The sequence below is a fragment of the Tursiops truncatus genome, chromosome 16 (genome assembly GCF_011762595.2).
Source record: "Tursiops truncatus isolate mTurTru1 chromosome 16, mTurTru1.mat.Y, whole genome shotgun sequence".
Classification (NCBI taxonomy): Eukaryota; Metazoa; Chordata; class Mammalia; order Artiodactyla; family Delphinidae; genus Tursiops; species Tursiops truncatus.
This window is the reverse complement of record NC_047049.1, coordinates 67808015-67828793: the sequence shown is the minus strand read 5'-3', so window position 1 is coordinate 67828793 and position 20779 is coordinate 67808015. Positions and strand designations below refer to the sequence as shown.

General features: G+C 35.7%; 1 protein-coding gene across 5 annotated transcripts in view; it reads right to left on the bottom strand.

The window, feature by feature from the left end:
• The window catches only part of JMJD1C (jumonji domain containing 1C), a 305542-nt gene that overhangs the window by 15857 nt on the left and 268906 nt on the right, over nt 1-20779 (bottom strand). For 3 of the 5 annotated variants that reach the window (XM_019935834.3, XM_033841646.2, XM_073793553.1), the window contains 10 exons: nt 18523-20732; nt 13350-13551; nt 10402-10616; nt 9330-9482; nt 6659-6748; nt 5550-5677; nt 5151-5364; nt 4428-4642; nt 3237-3515; nt 272-440 (listed from right to left, as the gene is read on the bottom strand). In XM_019935834.3, the coding sequence (XP_019791393.1) occupies nt 272-440; nt 3237-3515; nt 4428-4642; nt 5151-5364; nt 5550-5677; nt 6659-6748; nt 9330-9482; nt 10402-10616; nt 13350-13551; nt 18523-20732 (3875 nt within the window). Of the gene's footprint in view, nt 1-271; nt 441-3236; nt 3516-4427; nt 4643-5144; nt 5365-5549; nt 5678-6658; nt 6749-9329; nt 9483-10401; nt 10617-13349; nt 13552-18522; nt 20733-20779 lie in introns of those variants that run through there. The other 2 variants (XM_033841647.2, XM_073793554.1) reach the window with 2 other exon arrangements.

The following is a 20779-nucleotide window of genomic DNA, read 5'->3' as shown; positions in this document are numbered from 1 at the left end:
AGTTCCCTGACCAGGGAATGAACCCGGGCCTCGGCAGTGAAAGTGCTGAGTCCTAACCACTGGACCACCAGGGAATTCCTAAATGACTTCTTTATGGTTACAGAAAATGAGGGGTAGAGCCAGGAATAGGACCCAGTCTCCTACTTCCAAGTACTTGTTCCTTTTTACTGGACAACAAAGTAATACAGACATTTTAAAGATTAAACAATTTATCATTTGGGGGGGAAATGCTTAAGAAAACAGTAAAACAAAGAAACAAAAAACAACATACTTGAAACTTCTTCAAAACCGTCCCAGAATTCCTTAACATTGGCATTTGAAATAATGCTGTCTTTGCAGTTCAGGAGATCAGCCTGGTGGTCTCCAAAATCAAGACTAATTGAGTCCGCCTTCCACAAGCTAATGTTCATTTTCTTATGCACACCAGAAACCACTGCAGGCTTATAAATAAACAGACAGATAAAGAAAAGTTAAAAGGTATATGCACACTTCCAAAATTTGATTTTACACACACACACAACAGACGGTTAACATGTTGAATTTTAGAACTAATGACAAATTGTGAGAATAAAAGAGGCTTTCAAAAATAGTCCCTGACCTGGAAAGATGTTCACAATATATTTTCAAAGAGAAAAGCTGATAAGAGAATGCCATGTACATGGCAGAGTACACTGCCATTTTGAAAACAAAAAATATGTAGTGGTTTTCAGGAAAGAGTCTGAAAGGCTATACTAAAAAATTTCTAGGCAATATAAATATGTCTTATTTACAGACTCCTTTTTATAGACAAAACATAACCTTATATATTTGTATATATGCAATATATGTAAATAAGATTTTTAAATAAAATACAGAATCCTTGGGATTAAAACATAATTTATATACATTCCGATTTTATATCACCTAAAACACATTCTTTACCTCTACAAGGATCATGACAAAAATATTAAACAACCAAGTGCAACAACAATAAATTTCAAGTCGAATGACCAAACTCCCTGAAAGTGAATCTCTCCTTTGAAATCACATGAATTCAAATTCCCTCACGGCTCTCTAACCCAAAAACCAACAATTGAAGATTTGTGGTTTTAAAACTCCAATGCCGATGTAAAAAAAGACCTCTAAAGGCAATCTGATGCATTATTCTTAGGTTTCTTTTTTTTTTAATTCCTTTATTATAAATGAAAGGTAAAAGAGAACACAGAAAGTTATGACGTAAGAGTCTCTTGTAAAAGATGTTATTTTTAAGTACTCTTAAAACTCACAAGATAATAAAATTTGAGGAATGATAAGTGCAGAATAACCTCAAGCTAGGGTTATCACAAAAAGGTATCTCAAAAGAAAAGGAATAAACAACAGCAAAAACCACCTTAAAGAAGTTTGGTTAACCACTTGGGTAACTGCAACATTAAACTTCCTTTCAATGGGCTAATAATATATCCAACTATTAAAACAGTTTCAGCTATTAGATAATTAACTACTGCTGACAATTCACATATTAACTCCTAGCCCTTATTATGCCTATCCAGGAATACTCCCATCCAGCCCTGTGCCACTCCTTATTTTGGTAACCAGCAGCTTGGGAAAAATAAAAGTTAAAAAAAATTATAGAGGCACGTTAATTAATAAATCAGAATATTCTAAAGCAGAATTCTTAGGCTACTATCATCATTATCATCTTCCTGAAATACTGAAAGCCTTGCTAATTTGGCTCCTTGCCTCTGGTCTTATTCCCCTCCAATTCAACTTCCAATCTGCTTTGCTGTCAGTTATTTTAAAATGTCGATCTGTACAACACAGGGAATACAGCCAATATTTTATAGTAACTATAAATAGGGTATAACCTTTAAAAAATGTGGATCACTATATTGTACATCTGTAAATTACATAATATTGTACATCAAATATACTTCAATTTAAAAAGTCAATCTGAGTTCTTTGATTCTTCAATTAAAACTGTCATCTACAGGAACAAGTTCAAACTCTTCAGCAAGATATAAAGGCCCCTCATAATCATAACTGTAACCACCTCATTTCCCCATCATTACCCCACAGAACTCTTACTTATGTCAGATAAACAAAGCTACTGAACAGTTCCCCAAACACCTGATCCTTTTTATTTCCAACCTCTTGTCCATCTATAAAACCTTCACTTAACCCCTAAGACATCAATTCATACTAGCCCTTTTGAATTAGTACTCTAGCTTATTCATTCACTCTTTTAGGTTTCCACAGTACCTTAAAGTTCTGAGAACATGTGATGTATTTATAAGACTGTTTAAGCCTATACAAATTTAAGTCGTCTGAATTGTGACGCAGCAATGGCATCAGGGCTTCAAGGGAGAGCCAACCAAAAAAATATATGCTAAATACCGTGTATATGCAATTGCATGGGCGTGTATTTTTCCTAGGGTGAGGAACCAAGCTGTCCTTGGATTTTACAAAGGACTAGAGACCTAAAAAGATTAAGAACCATTGTACTAAAATGGTTCTTACTCATTTTTACATGATGTACTCATTTTTATATCCTTAATGGCCAGCACAAACACTAGATTTTATTAGGTGCTCAATAACTCTCTGTTGAATAAAAAAAGGGAAGTAAAATAGCAATGATGTTTTCCAGAATGCAAGAAAAAAACAAGATAATATTAAGTCATGCAAAATCCTAATTTGTGCATTAATGTAAATTACCATCTGAAGTATGTATCAAACATTATTGTATCAAAACTCTGGTCAAACAAAATCATTTTTATTTGAGCCAAGTTAAATAATGGAGTTTGTCGTTCAAGATTTTATGAACTAACTTATAAATAAATGTTCTATAGGTAAATATTAAAGGCAAAAGCATCTACACTTCTCATCAGTTCAAGAAAACTGCTTTTACTATTAACACTGTGATAGCAGAAATGAATCTGTTAACTAAAATACAAATGTAAAAAAAGGAAGGTGATACCAAACTTTGTGAATATATGGCTTTATTAAAAGTCTGCTAACAAATTGAAATTATAACATCAAATAATCAAAATGTTTCCCTGTTAATTCATATAAATCTGGCCAAAAAAATAAGGATTCAGAAACAATCATTCTGGTAACTTTTTTGGTGTTTTTGATATCTTCCAACTCAAATGTGTCAAGTATTATCTTTCCCCTTTCTAATCCTAAGGAGAAAACCATTTTTCCTATTCAACCAGCTTTAGTTCCACTCAGAGCATACTAAATCAGCTTAAAATACTCACTTGTCCATGTTTCCAACACTCTTTGAAAAGCTTCCAATTATTAATATTTTTATAATCCTTAAGCCACAGAATATGCTTCTCACAGATCCAAGAATGTGGTATATCACTGTACAATTTATTGTTTTCATCCATGGCAGGTTTTCTGTTTTCTTTAGGTTCTTCTTTGAGCTCTGGTTTTACATTTATCTTAGAGGCTTTATTTGGTGGAATTTTGTTTTCAACAACTGAAGCAATTATATCATCAAGAATGTTTGGCATAGTCCTTCCACTTTTACCACTCTAATAAGGAAAAAAAATTATACTTTCAGGGGAAATGATTACATTTGGAAACTTTTGTTTTTATTTACTATTACATAGCAAGCAACCAACACAAACAATATATCTGGCTTCAAGAATCATGTCATTGTGGCTTCCCTGGTGGCGCAGTGGTTGGGAGTCTGCCTGCCGGTGCAGGGGACAGGGTTCGTGCCCCGGTCCGGGAGAATCCCACGTGCCGCGGAGCGGCTGGGCCCGTGAGCCATGGCTGCTGAGCCTGCGCGTCTGGAGCCTGTGCTCCGCAACGGGAGAGGCCACAGCGGTGAGAGGCAAAAAAAGAATCATGTCAATAGATATGGATCTCTAGTCCCTACACTATTCCTGACAGTGGGAAGCAGAAGTAGGGTGGTCTCCATGTGAGAAACCGCCGGATCTGCAGAAACTAGAAGTGTGCTCTTCCTTTTTATATCGTTTTAGGATTGGGGCAGAGGGAACAAATAGGTATACTCTCCCGAATACTTTTAAAAGCCACTAAAAATTTGTGTCTACCTATGCAATTTTTGTTTTTATTTTTTTAAAATTTTTTTTGGTGAATAATTAAAGCAAAAATTGATGTCTAAATATTTTAAGTAACAAAACATTCACATCCACGTCATTCCCTGCCCGCCCCCCCCTCCCCCAACTAGATACCAAATGCTGAAGGAGTATGTTAGGACTCTTTTGGAATCAAAATGCCCCTCTGCAACCCTTTTCACCTGGGAAAAGAACAAAATCTCTGGCTTTTAAGTTATGAGAATTATAATGCAAATAGGAACATGCTTAGTAATTTGGTATATTTGATTTCATGTGCATCTATTTATTGTGTAGTTCACAGCCAAGACCCCAAATCTAAATTTAAGGCCCATATGAAATCCAAAAATCTGGCATCTCACTCACGGGGGTTCCCATTGAATAAACTGGTGCAAAGGCAATGCCAGCATCTGTAGAACCCACACGTAGCTTGCCAGCTGTTGTGGTCAGCAAATCTCGTAATGTTGAGCCTTGTTCATTATTCTGGGACACAGGAGGTGATGTTCTGCTATTGGGAGAATCAGGGTTGTCTTGTTCTCTCTCTTCTTTAATTTGCTTTTCAAGGGCAAATTCTTTGTTTTCTGAAATAAAACATTTTACAAAATTCACATAAAATTAAACATGCTGCTAAAGTACAGACAAAGCTGGCATCCTACATTTTACAGTGAGAGATGAAAACTGTAGCACTAGTCATTTATTCACCTGAACACAGACCAGAGGATGGGTTAGATCCTTCAGGAGTCAAATAGTTTGAATATGAAAAGGCCTTCCTCAGTGTTTTAGACATGTAGGTGAGTTTGTACCTGTCACAAAGGAAAAATGCTATAGCTAAGACGGGGAGAAAGTGTAAAGTTACAAATCTATCGCCCTGGTGCCTTTATTGATACGCTCATCTACAGATGATTCTGTAACTAACTTTGATAAGATCACAGGAAGTCGAGTTCCTAGTAAGAAAAGACAAATGTTAAAACCTAAGCCACAATGAGAGCAAAAGACAAAAGTAAACTGTTCTAAGTGAACAGTAGTACGTTAATGTATAATACTACACTGTTGATTACAATTCTCTATTAGATAATAAACTAGGTTTACCTTTTTTTTCCTCTCTGGCCTTTTGCTCTGCAAGATCTGCTAACCAGTGCAGTGGCGACTGGGATTCTGGAGGAGTTAACTTGCTGTCTGTGCTTACATCACTCTCTGGGCTGCTGTTGCCATTACCCTCTGGCTTCTGAGGGGTATTTTGCTGCTGAGACTCAGGCATGCACAGAGAAATTTTATTACTGTGATTAAGAACATTCTGTAAAACCTACAAAGGTAGAACAGTTGAATTTTTAAAATACTATTTCTTCAATTATTCAGAGTTAAAAAATAGAGGTTACATTTATACAGTAACACAGGAAACATAATTTATAAAACACAAGTCCTAAATTGGATTTCAAATATCAAAGCTGATTAACCATGAATTTTATTTGAATAGAGATTTTTACTCACTTGAGACACACCATTCATAGCAGAAAAATTTCCAACTTGTATATTCTGTTTGTTAGTACAATGACAATGGGATTTAATACCATATTTTTCTCTAAGAGTGTGCATCGCATCTAGAAGATCTGTCAAAACTACAAAATATAATGGTTAATAAAAAGATCATCACTAGTTGTTAAGATTATAAAAATTTTTCTTTTTCTTGTGGAGGTTTTCTGTGCCTTTTCAACTTTTCTTCCATTTTTTCCTTCATCCCTTCTATCTATTTCAGGTTTGATCAATCAACCAAATTCATGTTCTCTATTCTTTTCTTTTACCTCTATAATTAAAAATCATTATGCTCAAAAAAACAAAAAAAAAGTAGAATAACCTGTAATAAATACATCTAATATGCTTTTTCATTACACTCTGGTCTCCCCGCCCCACGACCCCCCTTTCTCTGGCTGCGTGGTGTGGCTTGTGGGATCTTAGTTCCCCGTCTAGAGGTCAAACCTGTGCCCCCTGCAGTGGAAGCGTGGAGTCCTAACCACTGGACTGCCAGAGAATTCCCAGTTTTCCCCTTCTAAAATGGTTCCTCTAAGGCTTTCTTCATCACTGGGTCTGGGCTTATCCTGCTAACTTTATTACACAGAGGATTCTAAGAACAGAGCAATAACAATTCAAGATTACATAAACCTTACCACTTCTTTCTACTACTATTGACATACTTCTAAGTAATCTGGAACAACAAAGACCTGTTACAATACTAAGTCAATAATGTATATTTAGGGTTTCCCTGGTGGCTCAGTGGATAAGAATCCGCCCACCAGTGCAGGGGACACGGATTCCAGCCCTGGCCCGGGAAGATCCCACATGTCGCGGAACAACTAAGCCCAAGTGCCACAACTACTGAGCCTGCGCTCTAGAGCCCGTGAGCCACAAACTACTGAGCCCGAGTGCCACAAGTACTGAAGCCTGCGTGCCTAGAGCCCGTGCTGTGCAACAAGAGAAGCCACTGCAATGAGAAGCCTGTGCACTGTAACCCGGAGTAGCCCCCACTCGCCACAACTAGAGAAAGCCTGCACACAGCAACGAAGACCCAATGCAGCCAAAAAATAATGTATATTTATACTTACCAGAACCAGGTATAATTTGAGTTGGCATTAAATGTTTGTGATCATGAGGCTGTCCCTTCACACACTTCATCCAAGCATACAGTTCTTTATCTGTAAGACAGTAACATACGTACTTTTATATTAGTCATGGTTTTAGAATTATAAAATTGATGGCTTACATATAAAGAGTTTAGCAATTATGTAAAATGTCAATGGTAGGTTTCATATGTTTGCTTCTTAAAAAAAAAAAAACAGTTCCACTCTTCTGAGAATTTTATAAAAACATGATACAAAACAGATACAATGTTACTAGCCTTTTCTAAAATGACCATTCTTTAGTCTCATTAATGTATTAGTCACCTCAATCTTCCCTGTAGCTAATTTTTTACTCTTAACTATTTGTGCCAAACAGGGCTTTTGCCTGATCTTAGCACATTAGACTCATAAGTTTGAGGCTACTGCCAACTCATTTTTTTCTAATGGGTCAAAGACACGAACTGTCACAAGACATGTGAAAAGCCTCAACTTGATAAGACAGTATTTAATTGCTATTACTGCAATAAGGCTCCATACCTGGAAGAGTCGATGTATTAAGGCATAGCATGAGGCATATCATACAAAGGAAAAATATTCAATACCTTGATCTCAAAGGACATCTTCTTCTATAAATTTAATGATATAGATAACTACTTATCTATGACGTGGCTGTAAGAGCTTCAGTAAGTATCAAAAAGGTCATTAAATTCAGCATAAAAAAATCTAGAACTATTTCATGAAAAGTTTCAGAGGAAATAAAATTCAAATCTAGCCTAAAACTGGTTTTCTTTAAAAGCGTTCTGACTTTCCCTACAAAACCTACATAGTAACTTGTAAATGTTCTCTAACTAGTTATATTTTAGACACTAGGTTTAGTTACCACTATATAAAGCTATAACCTAGTCAATGTGAGCTTATTACAATATTTATCAGTGAAATAAGAATATATATATATATATATAAAAAACATAGAATACAACTCAAGGCATATAGGTTATACTTAAAAAAACAATATGGTGACTGACAGGCTATACTTTAAAAATTAACAGTACTATGATAACTGACAGCAACACAACTATTAGGTTTATTATGCATACCCTATCTTGTTTAAAAAAGAAGTCATGCTTATATATGCATACAATATAACAAAATATAATACATTAAAATTAATTTCTTTTTAATTTGGCAAAGGGAAAATGAAAGTAACATAGAACCAGTAAAAAGGAATGAAGTTTTATAACACTGCAGCTAGTTCTTCTACCAACCAAAAATATCCAAATAGATTTTTAGGGTTTTGAAGATATTTAACTGCCTAAAATGCATTCCTTATTATGGTTTTACATTTTACTCATGTATCTTTTGCATATCACAGAAACGACTAGCTGTAGATGCTCTCCCGCTTGCTCAAGTCTCTTTGGTAAACGCTGGGTGTACAAGAAAAAGGGTTAGAAAGGGCCAAGTTTTAGTAATCCTATCAGTGGAAAAGATACTGATGGCTAAATCATGGTTCATCTATCTGACATACTACTTTGAAAAAGAGCTGCCTGGAATGAAAATGACATTCACTGTTTTTAGATACTGAATAAATAGCCTATCACTAAACATGATTTTACTTCTAATACTTCCACAGTTTGAATCCTCTCATTAAGACTTTACCCCCCAAACCTTCAGGTTACCAGTATTTACGTAAGCTACTTCCTTAACTGCCTTGGATGAACTTCTTCTAAAACACTTGTACCATGACAAAAGGTACAGTTAGGTACTTTATTTTTAAACTATTATCTTCCAAATGTATTAACATGAAGAACACTGTTTTGTGCCATTTTACTTCTCTAGAAATTAGAAATAATCATTTCAAAGGATGTTTTCATATATAATAAAGACTTCTTCATTTTCTAACTAGTGGATAAATGGTGCTAGCAGTAGCATATTCTTGAACATTTGGATTTAAACTTTATGGACCAATTTTTAGAAAAATCAATTCACCCTAGTTAAGTATGCAATTGTGACTTATGTGCTTGACTGTATAATTAACAGCTTCTGGGGCTTCCCTGGTGGCGGAGTGGTTGAGAATCTGCCTGCTAATGCAGGGGACACGGGTTCGAGCCCTGGTCTGGGAGGATTCCACATGCCGCGGAGCAACTAGGCCTGTGAGCCACAACTACTGAGCCTGCGCGTCTGGAGCCTGTGCTCCGCAACAAGAGAGGCCGCGATAGGGAAGGGCCCATGCACCGCGATGAAGAGTGGCCCCCGCTTGCCACAACTAGAGAAAGCCCTCGCACAGAAACGAAGACCCAACACAGCCAAAATAAATAAATTAACAGGTTCTATAAGACACTTGAGGCTGTGACACAGTGGAATCTGAAAGCTGCAAAGCCTAACCTAAATTTGGGCCGCATTAATCTGATTGAGATGAGAGAGTGGATCTACTAATCAGGCTAAAAAGATGTAGATGCAGTTTTATTGTAGAAAATCTGGCTATTTTAATAAACTGTGGTTAACTCCTCCTTTTTTAAACATAAGCTTCATAAAACTTCCTTAATGTAATATATTCATCATTAAGGAAGGTAGGGAAAAAAACTCACCTAATTCATCTAATTTTCCAGATGAGTGGTCCTAAAAAAAAAATTTCAATTTATATGAAGTTACAACTAACCTCTAGAACTCTTCCTTTCCTTTGCCTTGTAACAATCTAAGCAGACCACAAATCCACATTTTTGACAAACCCAATGAATGTTAAACAATGTTGCTTCACACGCATCACACATCTCCCGGACTCCTCTCACTGCTCTTTTCCAGGCAATTTTGGCTGAAATACAGGGAAATAAAAAGTTAAAGGCAAACATGCTCTCTTCCATACAATTTTCACTGAAATGCACAAAAACAAAAATTTAAAGGCGAACCAAAAACTTTGAAGGATTTATTAATTAACAATTAATAGCAGATTTCTTGATGTAACTAGTAATTCTCTTCAGAAGACTTACATCTAATGGAGGGTTTCTCAATCCTGGCGCCCTTGATATTTGGATGAATAATTCTCTTTTGTGGGTGGCTACCCTGCGCAGTGGCATCTGGGGCTCCACCTATAGATGCTAAGTCTCTATACCCCCAACACCTTTCAGTTATGCAACCAAAAATGTCTTGAGTCATTGCAAAATGTCCCCTGGGGGACAAACTACTGACTTAAGGGATGGGAAGGAAAAGAAGCTAACATTTTGAGCACCTAGTATGTTAGGTGCTTTACTTAGTAAATATAACATAACTACTTTAAAAACAAACCTACGAGGTAGTTATCATTCCCATTTCATACAGTTAAACAAGGAATAAAGTTGAGATACAAATGTAAGTCTATCTAACTCCAAAGACTGTGATGAATCACACGAGATAAAAAGCTTAAATAATTGGGATGGATTATGTCTTTATATGGCAAATGCTGAAGTTTCCCAATTTCACATCCAAAGTGTCTATCGTGCTCAGTTATGTCATAATGGCAGAAATACCAAAATGCTATTGTAATTTCACAAATTGCTAATCCAATTCAACCTCAGTTGGAAAATATGTTACCTTAATTACATATAGGTACATTTGCACATAAAAGTGTCATTATCAAAATTAAAAGTAAACAAACCTAGGTAAGATTAAGGACTTCTCCCACAGATAAAACATATTCCAAAGAGAAATTCTTAAAATGTGAATAGTTGCATGTTCTAAGTATTTAACTTCCTTACCATCCTTTTTCACCCAGGACAAAGCTGTTTTTTCAGATGTTACTAACTGACAGAACTTATCACCTATTATATCCAAGATGTATTTTGAAGTTTCTATGTCTACTTCATCATCTTCATAATTTTCATGTGTCCATAGACTCATAGCTTCATCATCATATTGGTCAGGAGAAGAGAAGCCATCTATTCTAACCACTCCATTTTTACTAAAAGACAATCTGAAACATTAAAACATAAAAGCATTAGATAACAAGACAGAAGTCCAGGTTTTAAAAGCTGTAAACGTATAATTAATTTATATTTTTATATTACATTATAAATATATAAATTTACAATTAAAAAACATGAAAATAGAGTGGTTGTTTATATATACAAACTTTATTAATAAAATTTAACCAACTTTTGACTCCCATAGTGCTACACAAATGGCAATGCAGTGGCACCAATTTTAGGTAAAATCTTATTTCTTGAAATAACCTATCACTTATACTTAACTATTTAACTCCAGTCAAATGGAAACTGTCCAAGTGTTTCATGAGGAAAAGAGTTAAAATGTTGGCCGAATGCTGCCTTGAGCAATGCAGTTATTTTATACATAATCTAAGCCAGCACCCTCTAAAGTTGAAAATACCATAAATCACCTTAAGACTCACTAAGATTTAAAAAAAAAAATGCTAAATTAAAAAATACATTTTCTTGGGCTTCCCTGGTGGCGCAGTGGTTAAGAATCTGCATGCCAATGCAGGAGACATCGGTTCAAGCCCTGGTCCAGGATGATCCCACATGCCGCGGAGCAATGAAGCCCGTGTGCCACAACTACTGAAGCCTGCGCGCCTAGAGCCTGTGCTCCGCGACAAGAGAAGCCACCGCAATGAGAAGCCTGCACACCGCAACGAAGAGTAGCCCCCGCTCGCCACAACTAGAGAAAGCCTGTGCGTAGCAATGAAGACCCAATGCAGCCAAAAATAAATAAAAAACAAAAAAAACCCATCTTCCTCACTAATTAAAATGACACTTCATTGACATGATTTGGAGGAACAAGATTGAAATTCTTAATAGTATATTAGGAACTCAATTACTGTGCTTACTTCCTTCTCTTACTTCTGATATCCAATTCATGTAACCACTCAATTCAGAGAAGTTTAAGGTAAATGGAAGGAAAAATTGCCATTCTCCTACAGGCTGACGGTTATTTCTCAACTGTCTTTGAACTTACTCTTTACTCTCAAAGAGGGGATATCAGAAGTACATTACAAATCAGCCTGTATTTTTCAAATGGACAATACCAACAACATTCCTTTTACCACTTCTTCCTATACCTTTATTACCTTTCCCTCTTTTTCTTAAAAAAAAAAATTTCTCCTTTCATGACAACCCATCATCTTATTTCAGCTTTGTATTATGTCTACCTTTCCTTCCTTAAAACTTTCCCAAAGATTTTCTCATCTCTTCAAACCTACTTTTCTTCTGATTCCTTTTCCACCTTTTCTGTACTTCCATGTGGACTACCTTCTATAGCTATTCTTTGAAGTTGTTTGTCCTTTGGGGATTGTTGGCTAGAAAAACCATGAAGTAAAGAAGAATGTTCTGTTTCTGCCAATACATATTTTTGGGGTCTTTACTGGGCCACCAGCATAGTACATTTATTTGTCACAGCAAAGTGCCTCGTAACTTCTTAGGAAGAAGATGATGATGATTAGAAAAATAATTGCAGGCAGCATCATAGGTGCATTCCATATACATGCTTGGTACTATGCTAAGAACTCTGTGTACTTTGTTCTCATTTCATCATCATGAAATCTCTGTGAGGTAGGTACCACTATCATTCATATTATGCAGATGAGACAGGCTTAGCTGTAGTCCTACTACAGTTAATAAAGTCACACAGGAACTAAGGACAGAGCTGGAACCAAAATCCAGGAATGACTGATTCTAGAATCTGAGAAATTAACTAGTTTCTACTGGCTGGGTTACCGGAGAAGCCCATAACAACTATTAAGTTGTTTTTATATTTACCACAAAACCTGTGAAATGTGACGTGCTACTAACAAATCCTTCTTGTCATTTTATAACTCATATTTTTATAGCTACATGTTTAACAGAAGTATAGGTATCTATACTCCAATAAAAATTAAAATAAAAACAAAATTTAAAAAAAAAAACAAAATGGGCTTCCCTGGTGGTGCAGTTATCAAGAATCCACCTGCCAATGCAGGGGACACGGGTTCGAGCCCTGGTCCGGGAAGATCCCACGTGCTGCAGAGCAACTAAGCCTGTGCGCCACAACTACTGAGCCTGTGCTCTAGAGCCCGCGAGCCATAACTACTTAAGCCCGCACACTTAGAGCCTGTGCTCTGCAACAAGAGAAGCCACCGCAATGAGAAGCCTGCGCACTGCAATGAAGATTAACCCCTGCTCACCACAACTAGAGAAGGCCGGCACGCAGCAACAAAGACCCAATGCAGCCAAAAATAAATAAATTAAAAAAAAAAAAAAAAAAACCCTAAGTATGGGTATCTGTAATGCAACATACTGACTTTAGTTTAATGCCTAGATTGTTTACCCAGATTTATAGACTTTTATTGTGGCTAATGCACAGATATAAATGTGACATTGTTTTGTTTTACATAAATAAAAAAAAACTTAAACTGCTGTTTCCTATAATTTAGAAAAAATACTAACATTTTCTCATTAAGGAATAATAAATCTCTTAGAAGAGAAAGGTCGTATGAAAACAAGTAGCAGTGTGACTATGAATTTAGTCTAACAGTTAAACCTATTGTTAAATTTGGCACACAAAAAGTTTAGTCTTTTTATAATGCTTTTTATAATGCTTCAGAAACACAGAGGCTCAAAGCCTCATTCCCACCTCCAAAAAACCCTCAAAATGACAGTACAATTTCCAATATCCTATCACCATACTTTCCCCCAATTACCTATTTTCAACTTACCGTCTAAAGTAGTAAAATCTACAAAACACTGGTGAGTGAGTGAGTTCTTCTCCCTTCTTACTCCGAATAAGTCTACATTCTCGGCACTTTTGCAAATTAGGCCCTATCTCACAGCAGGAGTCATCCTGTAAAAAGGATTCCCCAGTTTGCTTCAGCTTCTTGACTTTACGCCAGTCTTTTAATACTGAACGAGGGATGCCAGCTGTAAAAGCAGTAGGAAGGTATTAGCAAGATTATAACTTTTTAGAAACGTAAACTCCTTGAGATAATATTCAAATCAATTAAAGATCACTGAGAATAAAGGCAAAAAAAACCCCAGTTCAAGTCAATTATACAACTGTGATCATATATTGAGATTGTAGAAAAGAGATTATATTATAGTTCAAGGTACTCATTAATAACTAAAAAGTCCATAGCAGCATTTCTATTTACTATTCTACTAACCAAATGAACTCTTAATGTCAGCATAATGGAAATGCAGATGTAAGTAAATTTTCCAGCTGACTGAAATCTTCACATACTCAATATTCATATTTGTACAGTAGCAAACATGATAATCATTCATTTTCTTTGTAAATCTATAGATAAAAATGCAGCCCTTCTACACAGAAATTTGTTATATGTAGGAGGAGGCTCCTTTAAGATGCACAGGAAGGACCTAAAGACCAAAAGTTAATACTTCTAGAAACTACAGGCTAGTTTCAATATATTTATATTGTTTTGAAATACTTAATCTGATTCTCCAAAGGTAAATGTGGATCGAGACAAATTTTGATTTTATCACACTATATTTGTGGGAAGAGGAGCTAAGATTTTTCTCCTAATATCTCTCCCTTATTATAATGCCCTCCATTTGGTATCAATATTTGATAGAAGCAGTATCTTTTAGAAAAATCAAAGGGTTTGAAGGATGTAAAAGAAAAAAGCCAATATTAACCTGCCTGTCTTTATTGATGGTATAAAGAAAAAAGGCATCAGAGAAGTCTAAAGAAAAACAAAACTCAAACGCACTATACAATTTAATACTTGCAGGAAAAAAATTAATTTATGTACTATACTCTGCATCATTGCTCCATCACGTTCATTAACTTGAACTTAATTGTTGTAATAACACGGGCTCAAGTAATCAGTCATCTATAGAGCAGCAAGAACTCAAAACATTATATTGTACATACGTTAAATGTAGCCTATTCAATTTTTAAAAATACATTCACTTAAAAGCACGTTGGGACAAGCAAGTATTTGTTGACACCTATCAGTGTACTTACACTGCCCATACTTATGTAGCTATATGCCAGACCTGAGATTTACATAGTTTGTTATTTCTATCATGTTGAATGAATAAATTGTATTTCCTACCCTTGTGTTTACTAATCATACCCATTTTGCCGATCAGAGGCAGTTCAAATGTTCTCCTGAGATTATATAATTCTTGCAGAAGATACAGCAGAACTCTTGTTCTGAGCTCTCACTGTCAACTTACCTGTTGATAGCATACGTAGTACAATCACAGCAAGATCACATACATCTTAACATAGGAAGTGCTGTGTTTAAATTCCAGGGTGGCCCATTTGAAATAGGTTCCAGTTATTAAGCACTTCTATGACTGCTGCCTGATTCTTTTACAATTACATGTTCTCCCCTCTTCTTTCTCTAATTTAGGGCAAGGAGCCATTTGGCTTAATCCACTAGAGAAACATGTATGTGGGCACACATACCACTTATGGAATAAAAATGTTTCCAGAAGGCTTGTGTAAAATGTTTGTTATTTCCTCCACTGTGTATAAGACAGGTTTCTCCTATGAACTGTATAAAAAATTCAGAGCTTCTTGAAGTCAGAATGAACAACAGTAGTACATTGCTGATAAATCTTTATTTGTTATATTACTTCCAATCATTTATTTACGTTTTTATCTATTACACTAGAATAAACTAAATGAAATCTTTCTATTTAGACTAGAAAACGACCATTAACCAATATGCTTTTACATTCCAGACAATGGAACAGTTCCAAGAGTATGGATAACCATACTACTGTGAACAATTTAAATAGTATTATAAAGAAAGAACCAGGCATTTCAAAGCAACTCTCAGTTCTGTGACATGAAATGGACACTTAGACCTTTTTTTTTAAATGAATGAATAAATTATAAAGATATGAAGGTCCAGGTCATGTAGACTGTTTTTGATATTATGTTTTTTGCTTCTAGACTAGGCCAAACATGACTATGCCTAACTTCTTTTATGAATTTTACTGTAATATTATTTGTACAATAAATAAAATAAAACTCCATTTTTCAATTCTATATATATAATTTACTGGTAACATCTAAAATCTAAAAGTTTGAGATTTAGACACTTAGTCAACGAAAAATACCTAACTCAATGGATATTTCTTCTTCCTTTATACCAGAAGAACATTTTCAACCTTAGTTCTCTATCAGTAAATCCTCAAAGCAGCTGCTCTAGCAACAGAAAACTGAGGAAGAAAATAAGAGAAAAATACATGCTAACCTTTAACCTCTGATATGCCTTCACCTTAAAAATATTTTTTGAGATATAGAAATGAACTCTGCTAACAGTTAAACCACTGATTTTGTGTGTCACAGGACTTACATTTAAATCTGATGGGAAATTTCAGTACATAAAATGATGTAAAAAACTAGTCGCGAAAAAGCATCCAACTTTTAATTATCAGTAACAAAAGGCAGCAGATATGAAGATTTTCTAAAACAGCAGATAAAGCAAATTCTATTGTACCTGGCTTTAGAATGTACTAAAAACTATGATATGCGTATTTGTGTAATAATTATACATGTATAATAGTCTATGCAATCATATTACATTCTTTAAGTGCAGACTTAACTCTTTTCGATTGACTATGACTGATGACAACCCCAATGAACATTAAAAGGATAAAGATCATATTTAATCCATGAGGGAGATAATCCACTCAGGTTTAGAACTTATGAACTCCCAATTTAGAGAACTTTTCTAAATAGCCCAGAACAAAAGCAAGTCAACTCTGCCCATAATTAATAGATGGCATTTAATAGTCACTTAATATTACTTTGGACTTGGGAGTAAATGGGACTTAAAATAGCCTGTCTGATGCTAAATGTTATTCACTATGTAGGGGAGATTTGACTAAGCATTACAACTTGGAGGGGGAAGTGCTGATTCCAGTCTTTGTCTTAAAACCTACTTGGGAACATGTACATACACAGTCTCAAAACGAAAACAGAATATGTACTTCATTAAGAGTTAATTTTATAAATTTAACTTCTCAAGAATATTCTAAGTGTTAAAAGCTGGAAGAGTCCTATTTCTGTTTTCTGTAAGTTTAACTCCAGTATTTGAATACTCGACACCAAAAGAAATGTTTTGTGAAACAAAAGAGAAACAATTATTGACCACACTAAGCTTCTTGAATTCACTGGGGAAGTAAGCAGAACACATTACAACACAGTATGCAATACAACACTCAAATAAATGGCACGTATCCTGTATCCTTCGTTGTCAATCTCCCTCTTTCTTTCTTCTTACTATGTTTGCATTTCAGTCTGTCAGCCTGTCTCTAGTTGAGCTTGTTTTCCTTTGTTCTTTCACTTTCTGACTGTCCTTTTCTACGATTCCATCCTCCTGTTTTTCTCTCCTTCACTTTGCCTCTGGTTTCCACACAGGCATGTGGGAAAAACCTCATTCAGTAAAAAGGCCCAAATAAGAGCCTTCAAGCATCCAAATGCTTGTTACAGTACGTCTTGAATGTCCACATTGTCAGATATTTCATATATTGTATGTGGATGAATACATGGATATAGTGAAACTATTAACTGCTTTCTGCCTTGTGCAACATACCTAAAAAAAAATAAGCAAACTGAGAAAAACTACTTCTAGAGTAAAAACATACAGAAATACTTTATAGTGAATATTACTGGCAAGTATCACTTATTCTGCCCTGTTGTAGCCACAAATGAAATATAAATATTATCAGTTTTGAAACTTTTACTTATTATGTAAGTTCTTCTTGAATATAGAAATGAACAAACAAAACCACCAATCCCGTTTATTTAACTTTTACCCGCTGTTAAGGACTGCTTGAATGAGTAGCATTATTAGTTAAATAGAAGGTAATTTCATTCTTTTCTTTTCTTTCTTTCTTTCTTTTTTTAAAGTTTTCAATTTTTCTCCAGATGACAAAGGGTGAAATATGGGCTACATCCACACTACCTTGAAGTAGTTCTCTTCTAAAAGTGGGACTTCAAGGAAGGTTTTGTGAATAGGAATTCTTTTTCAACTATTATCTTGTTACAGGTAAATACCTAATACAGGCATACCTTGGAGATAGTGTGGGTTCAGTTTCAGACCACCACCATAAAGTACACAAATTTTCTTGTTTCCCAGTGCACATAAATGTTAGGTTTACACTATAATGCAGTCTATTAAGTGTGCAACAGCATTATGTCTAAAAAACTATGCATGTACTTTAATTTAAAAATGGTTTATTGCTGAAAAAGGCTAACCAACATCTCAGCCTTCAGTGAGTTGTAGTCTTTTTTCAATAGTATGAGTCATAATCTTTTTTCAATAGTAACATCAAAGGCCACTGATTACAGACCACCAAAACAAATATTATACCATAACGATGGAAAAGTCTGAATTACCAAAATATGACAGAGACATGAAGTGAGCAAATGCTGTTGGAAAAATGGTGCCAACAGACTTTCCTGACACAGGGTTGCCGCAAACCTTCAATTTGTTTAAAAAAAAAAAAAAAAAAAGACAATATCTGGAAAGCACAATAAAACAAGGTATGCCTGTATTAGAAATCCACTTTTAGTGTATAGCTATAACTGCCTTTTGACAATTTTTAGAAATGGTCAAAATTCTGAGTAACTACTAAATTACACACTGGGGTTTTGCCAACCTGAGTGCTATGTAAAAACATATTTCTACAAGTCTCTTGAAAATGGAGAAATATTGATAGGTCTTCTCTCATTTCCTCTTATAGGGTACTTGTAGAAATGAAGTCAATGAGCACATACATTACACCAGGGCATACAAATGAAGTCAAAGATGCCTTTAAGCTCTCTAAGTTTTAGAGAACACCATCATTATTGCAAGAACTTACAGCCCATTTTACTTGAGATAAAAAAGTAATTAATTTACTTACCGCTATTATTGTTGCTCTGCAACTTCAATTTACTTTTTTCTTTGGCACTCCTGCTGAGAACCCCATTGGGTTTTAAATCTTCTTCTATTTCACCTTTTCTCTTCTGAAGATCATTTTGCTTCTTTTTGTAAGTTGGCTTAGGTTGCCTTTTAGTCCTTTGCTCTGATTTGCTTTCACTTTCGTCTGAATCTCCACTTTCAGAGCCAGATTCATAAGTTCGTTTGGCTTTTCTCCTATTGACTTTATCATCTTTTACAAATTTATCAACTATGATCTTACTATCTACACTATTTTGTAGATCATTCGATGTAGAGGCTATTAAATTGACAGAACATGGCTTAATAATTTCTGATACAGAATTCCCTGAATTTTCCATTTTATTAGTATTTTTATCTTCTTCTGAATGTCTTGTAAGCCAGGCCTTTTTCAGTTTAGTATGGTAGTTTGGTTGACTTGTCTGGGATGCTTGCCCATTTCCTACAGAGTTTGCTTTGTTAATTGTACTACAGACTACAGTGCTATCCAAGAGAGGGGAGGCTGAAGATGTCTGATTTTTCAGAGCATTAGGCTCAGGCTCACTGACATTACTACTTTTATACTGAGCTGCAGCCAGTGCTGCCTTGTGCTTTTTTAAATGGATAAAATCAGTTGTGCCTGAGAACCCAGAGCTGGATTGAACAGCACTTCCTGTCTTACTACTGGCTGGTGTAACTGGAGCTGTCGTGCTGACCCTGCATTCTTGTGTTTGAGCCACTGAATGACTGACACTTTTCGAAGAGGTACATTCTAAAGATTTAGAGGCCAAAATGGTATTTGATAAAGAGTAAATTATTTCTGAACCACCCCAGCTGGAAACACTGGTGGTAGTGGCAGCAGATGTGAATATATCCGTTTTGGTATTACACATTGTATTTACAGCAGACATGACTGAACTGGGAACACTGCCCTGTGAGACAGCCTGAAAGTTTTTTTCGGATTTTATGTGAGCACTGTCTGAATTCACACTTGGCAGAATGATTCTTCCACTCTCTCCAGCTTCTGCTGATTTGAGGCAATCTGTTTGATTTGCCCCAATTGAAGATCTTTCACTAACTCGATCTTTGGAAGCTAACTGCATTGCTGGCATGCTATCAAGTTTTGCACTAGAAGGTGGACGTACAATGACAGATGCCATAGCAGCCTGTGACTTTCCGCTGCTTTTCTCCACATGCCATTCAGCTTTCTCTTTGCTGAGGTTATTATTAGATTTCCACATTTCTGTCAAACTCTGTTCAGAAGAACTCTTAAAATTTGCCTGAGTGTCTTTAGGCTCAGGAATCAGAGTTGGAGGCTTTTGTGATTCTTGAACCTTCCCACCAGCATTTACAGGCATCACTGGAGTTAATGTTGGAGGGGAAAGGCTACTGTAGCTGCTTTCCTTTCTCTCCAGGCTATGATGGATTGGTGGGTGAAATACGGGTGCTCTATGTAAAGCAGGCATACTCCGGAGTGTATTTGTAGAAGAAACTGTCAAATGAGTAGGACTCCTACAATCATTTCTGAAAGTTGTTACTGAGTGAGAAGCAATTTGATGGGGAATATGTTCTGGTGCCTTGCCTACTAAACCTTCACTTTCCGGTTGGTGTTTAATCAAAGGTGGAGGCTTTGAAAGAGATGATATAAACGAAGTCAGAGTCTGAGGGTTAGCTGCTGCTGCTCCAAGGGTATTACTCTGTTTTTCAGTGTAAATATTTGAAACCTCTTTGGATGGGTATGACCTTGGTGGTTCATTGACTACACTATTAGACAATGTAGTGAAATAGTTACTTTGAGGCAAACTCTGAGGCACTGAATGCTTCATCTTATAAAGATCTGATACTGAACATTCTACATCTTTGTCTTGTTTGATGACATGGCTTTTAGGGCTAGAGGATGATGATGCTACTCTGGAATAATTATCTCTCTCACCCTCAAGCCCCTTGATTTTAGTTGTATAGGGAGCAACATCAATACTTTCTTGAAGGATTCGACGGTGCTCCTCCTTATATTTGTTTAATCTCTCTCCAGTCTCCTGGGGTGGTCTCTGTAATTGATTCAATACAGGATCCACAAAATGCCTATGCAAGTGACCATCTTTTCCCGTCTGTGACCTATTTAGATCTAGGTCATTTTTGGCTGATGTGGATGCAACAGAACGCAATGGTTCAATAAAAGCTTTCCTCTCCAATTCTCTGCAAAGAAAATACACAAAGGTTTCTGTACACAGTTTTTCTCGTAT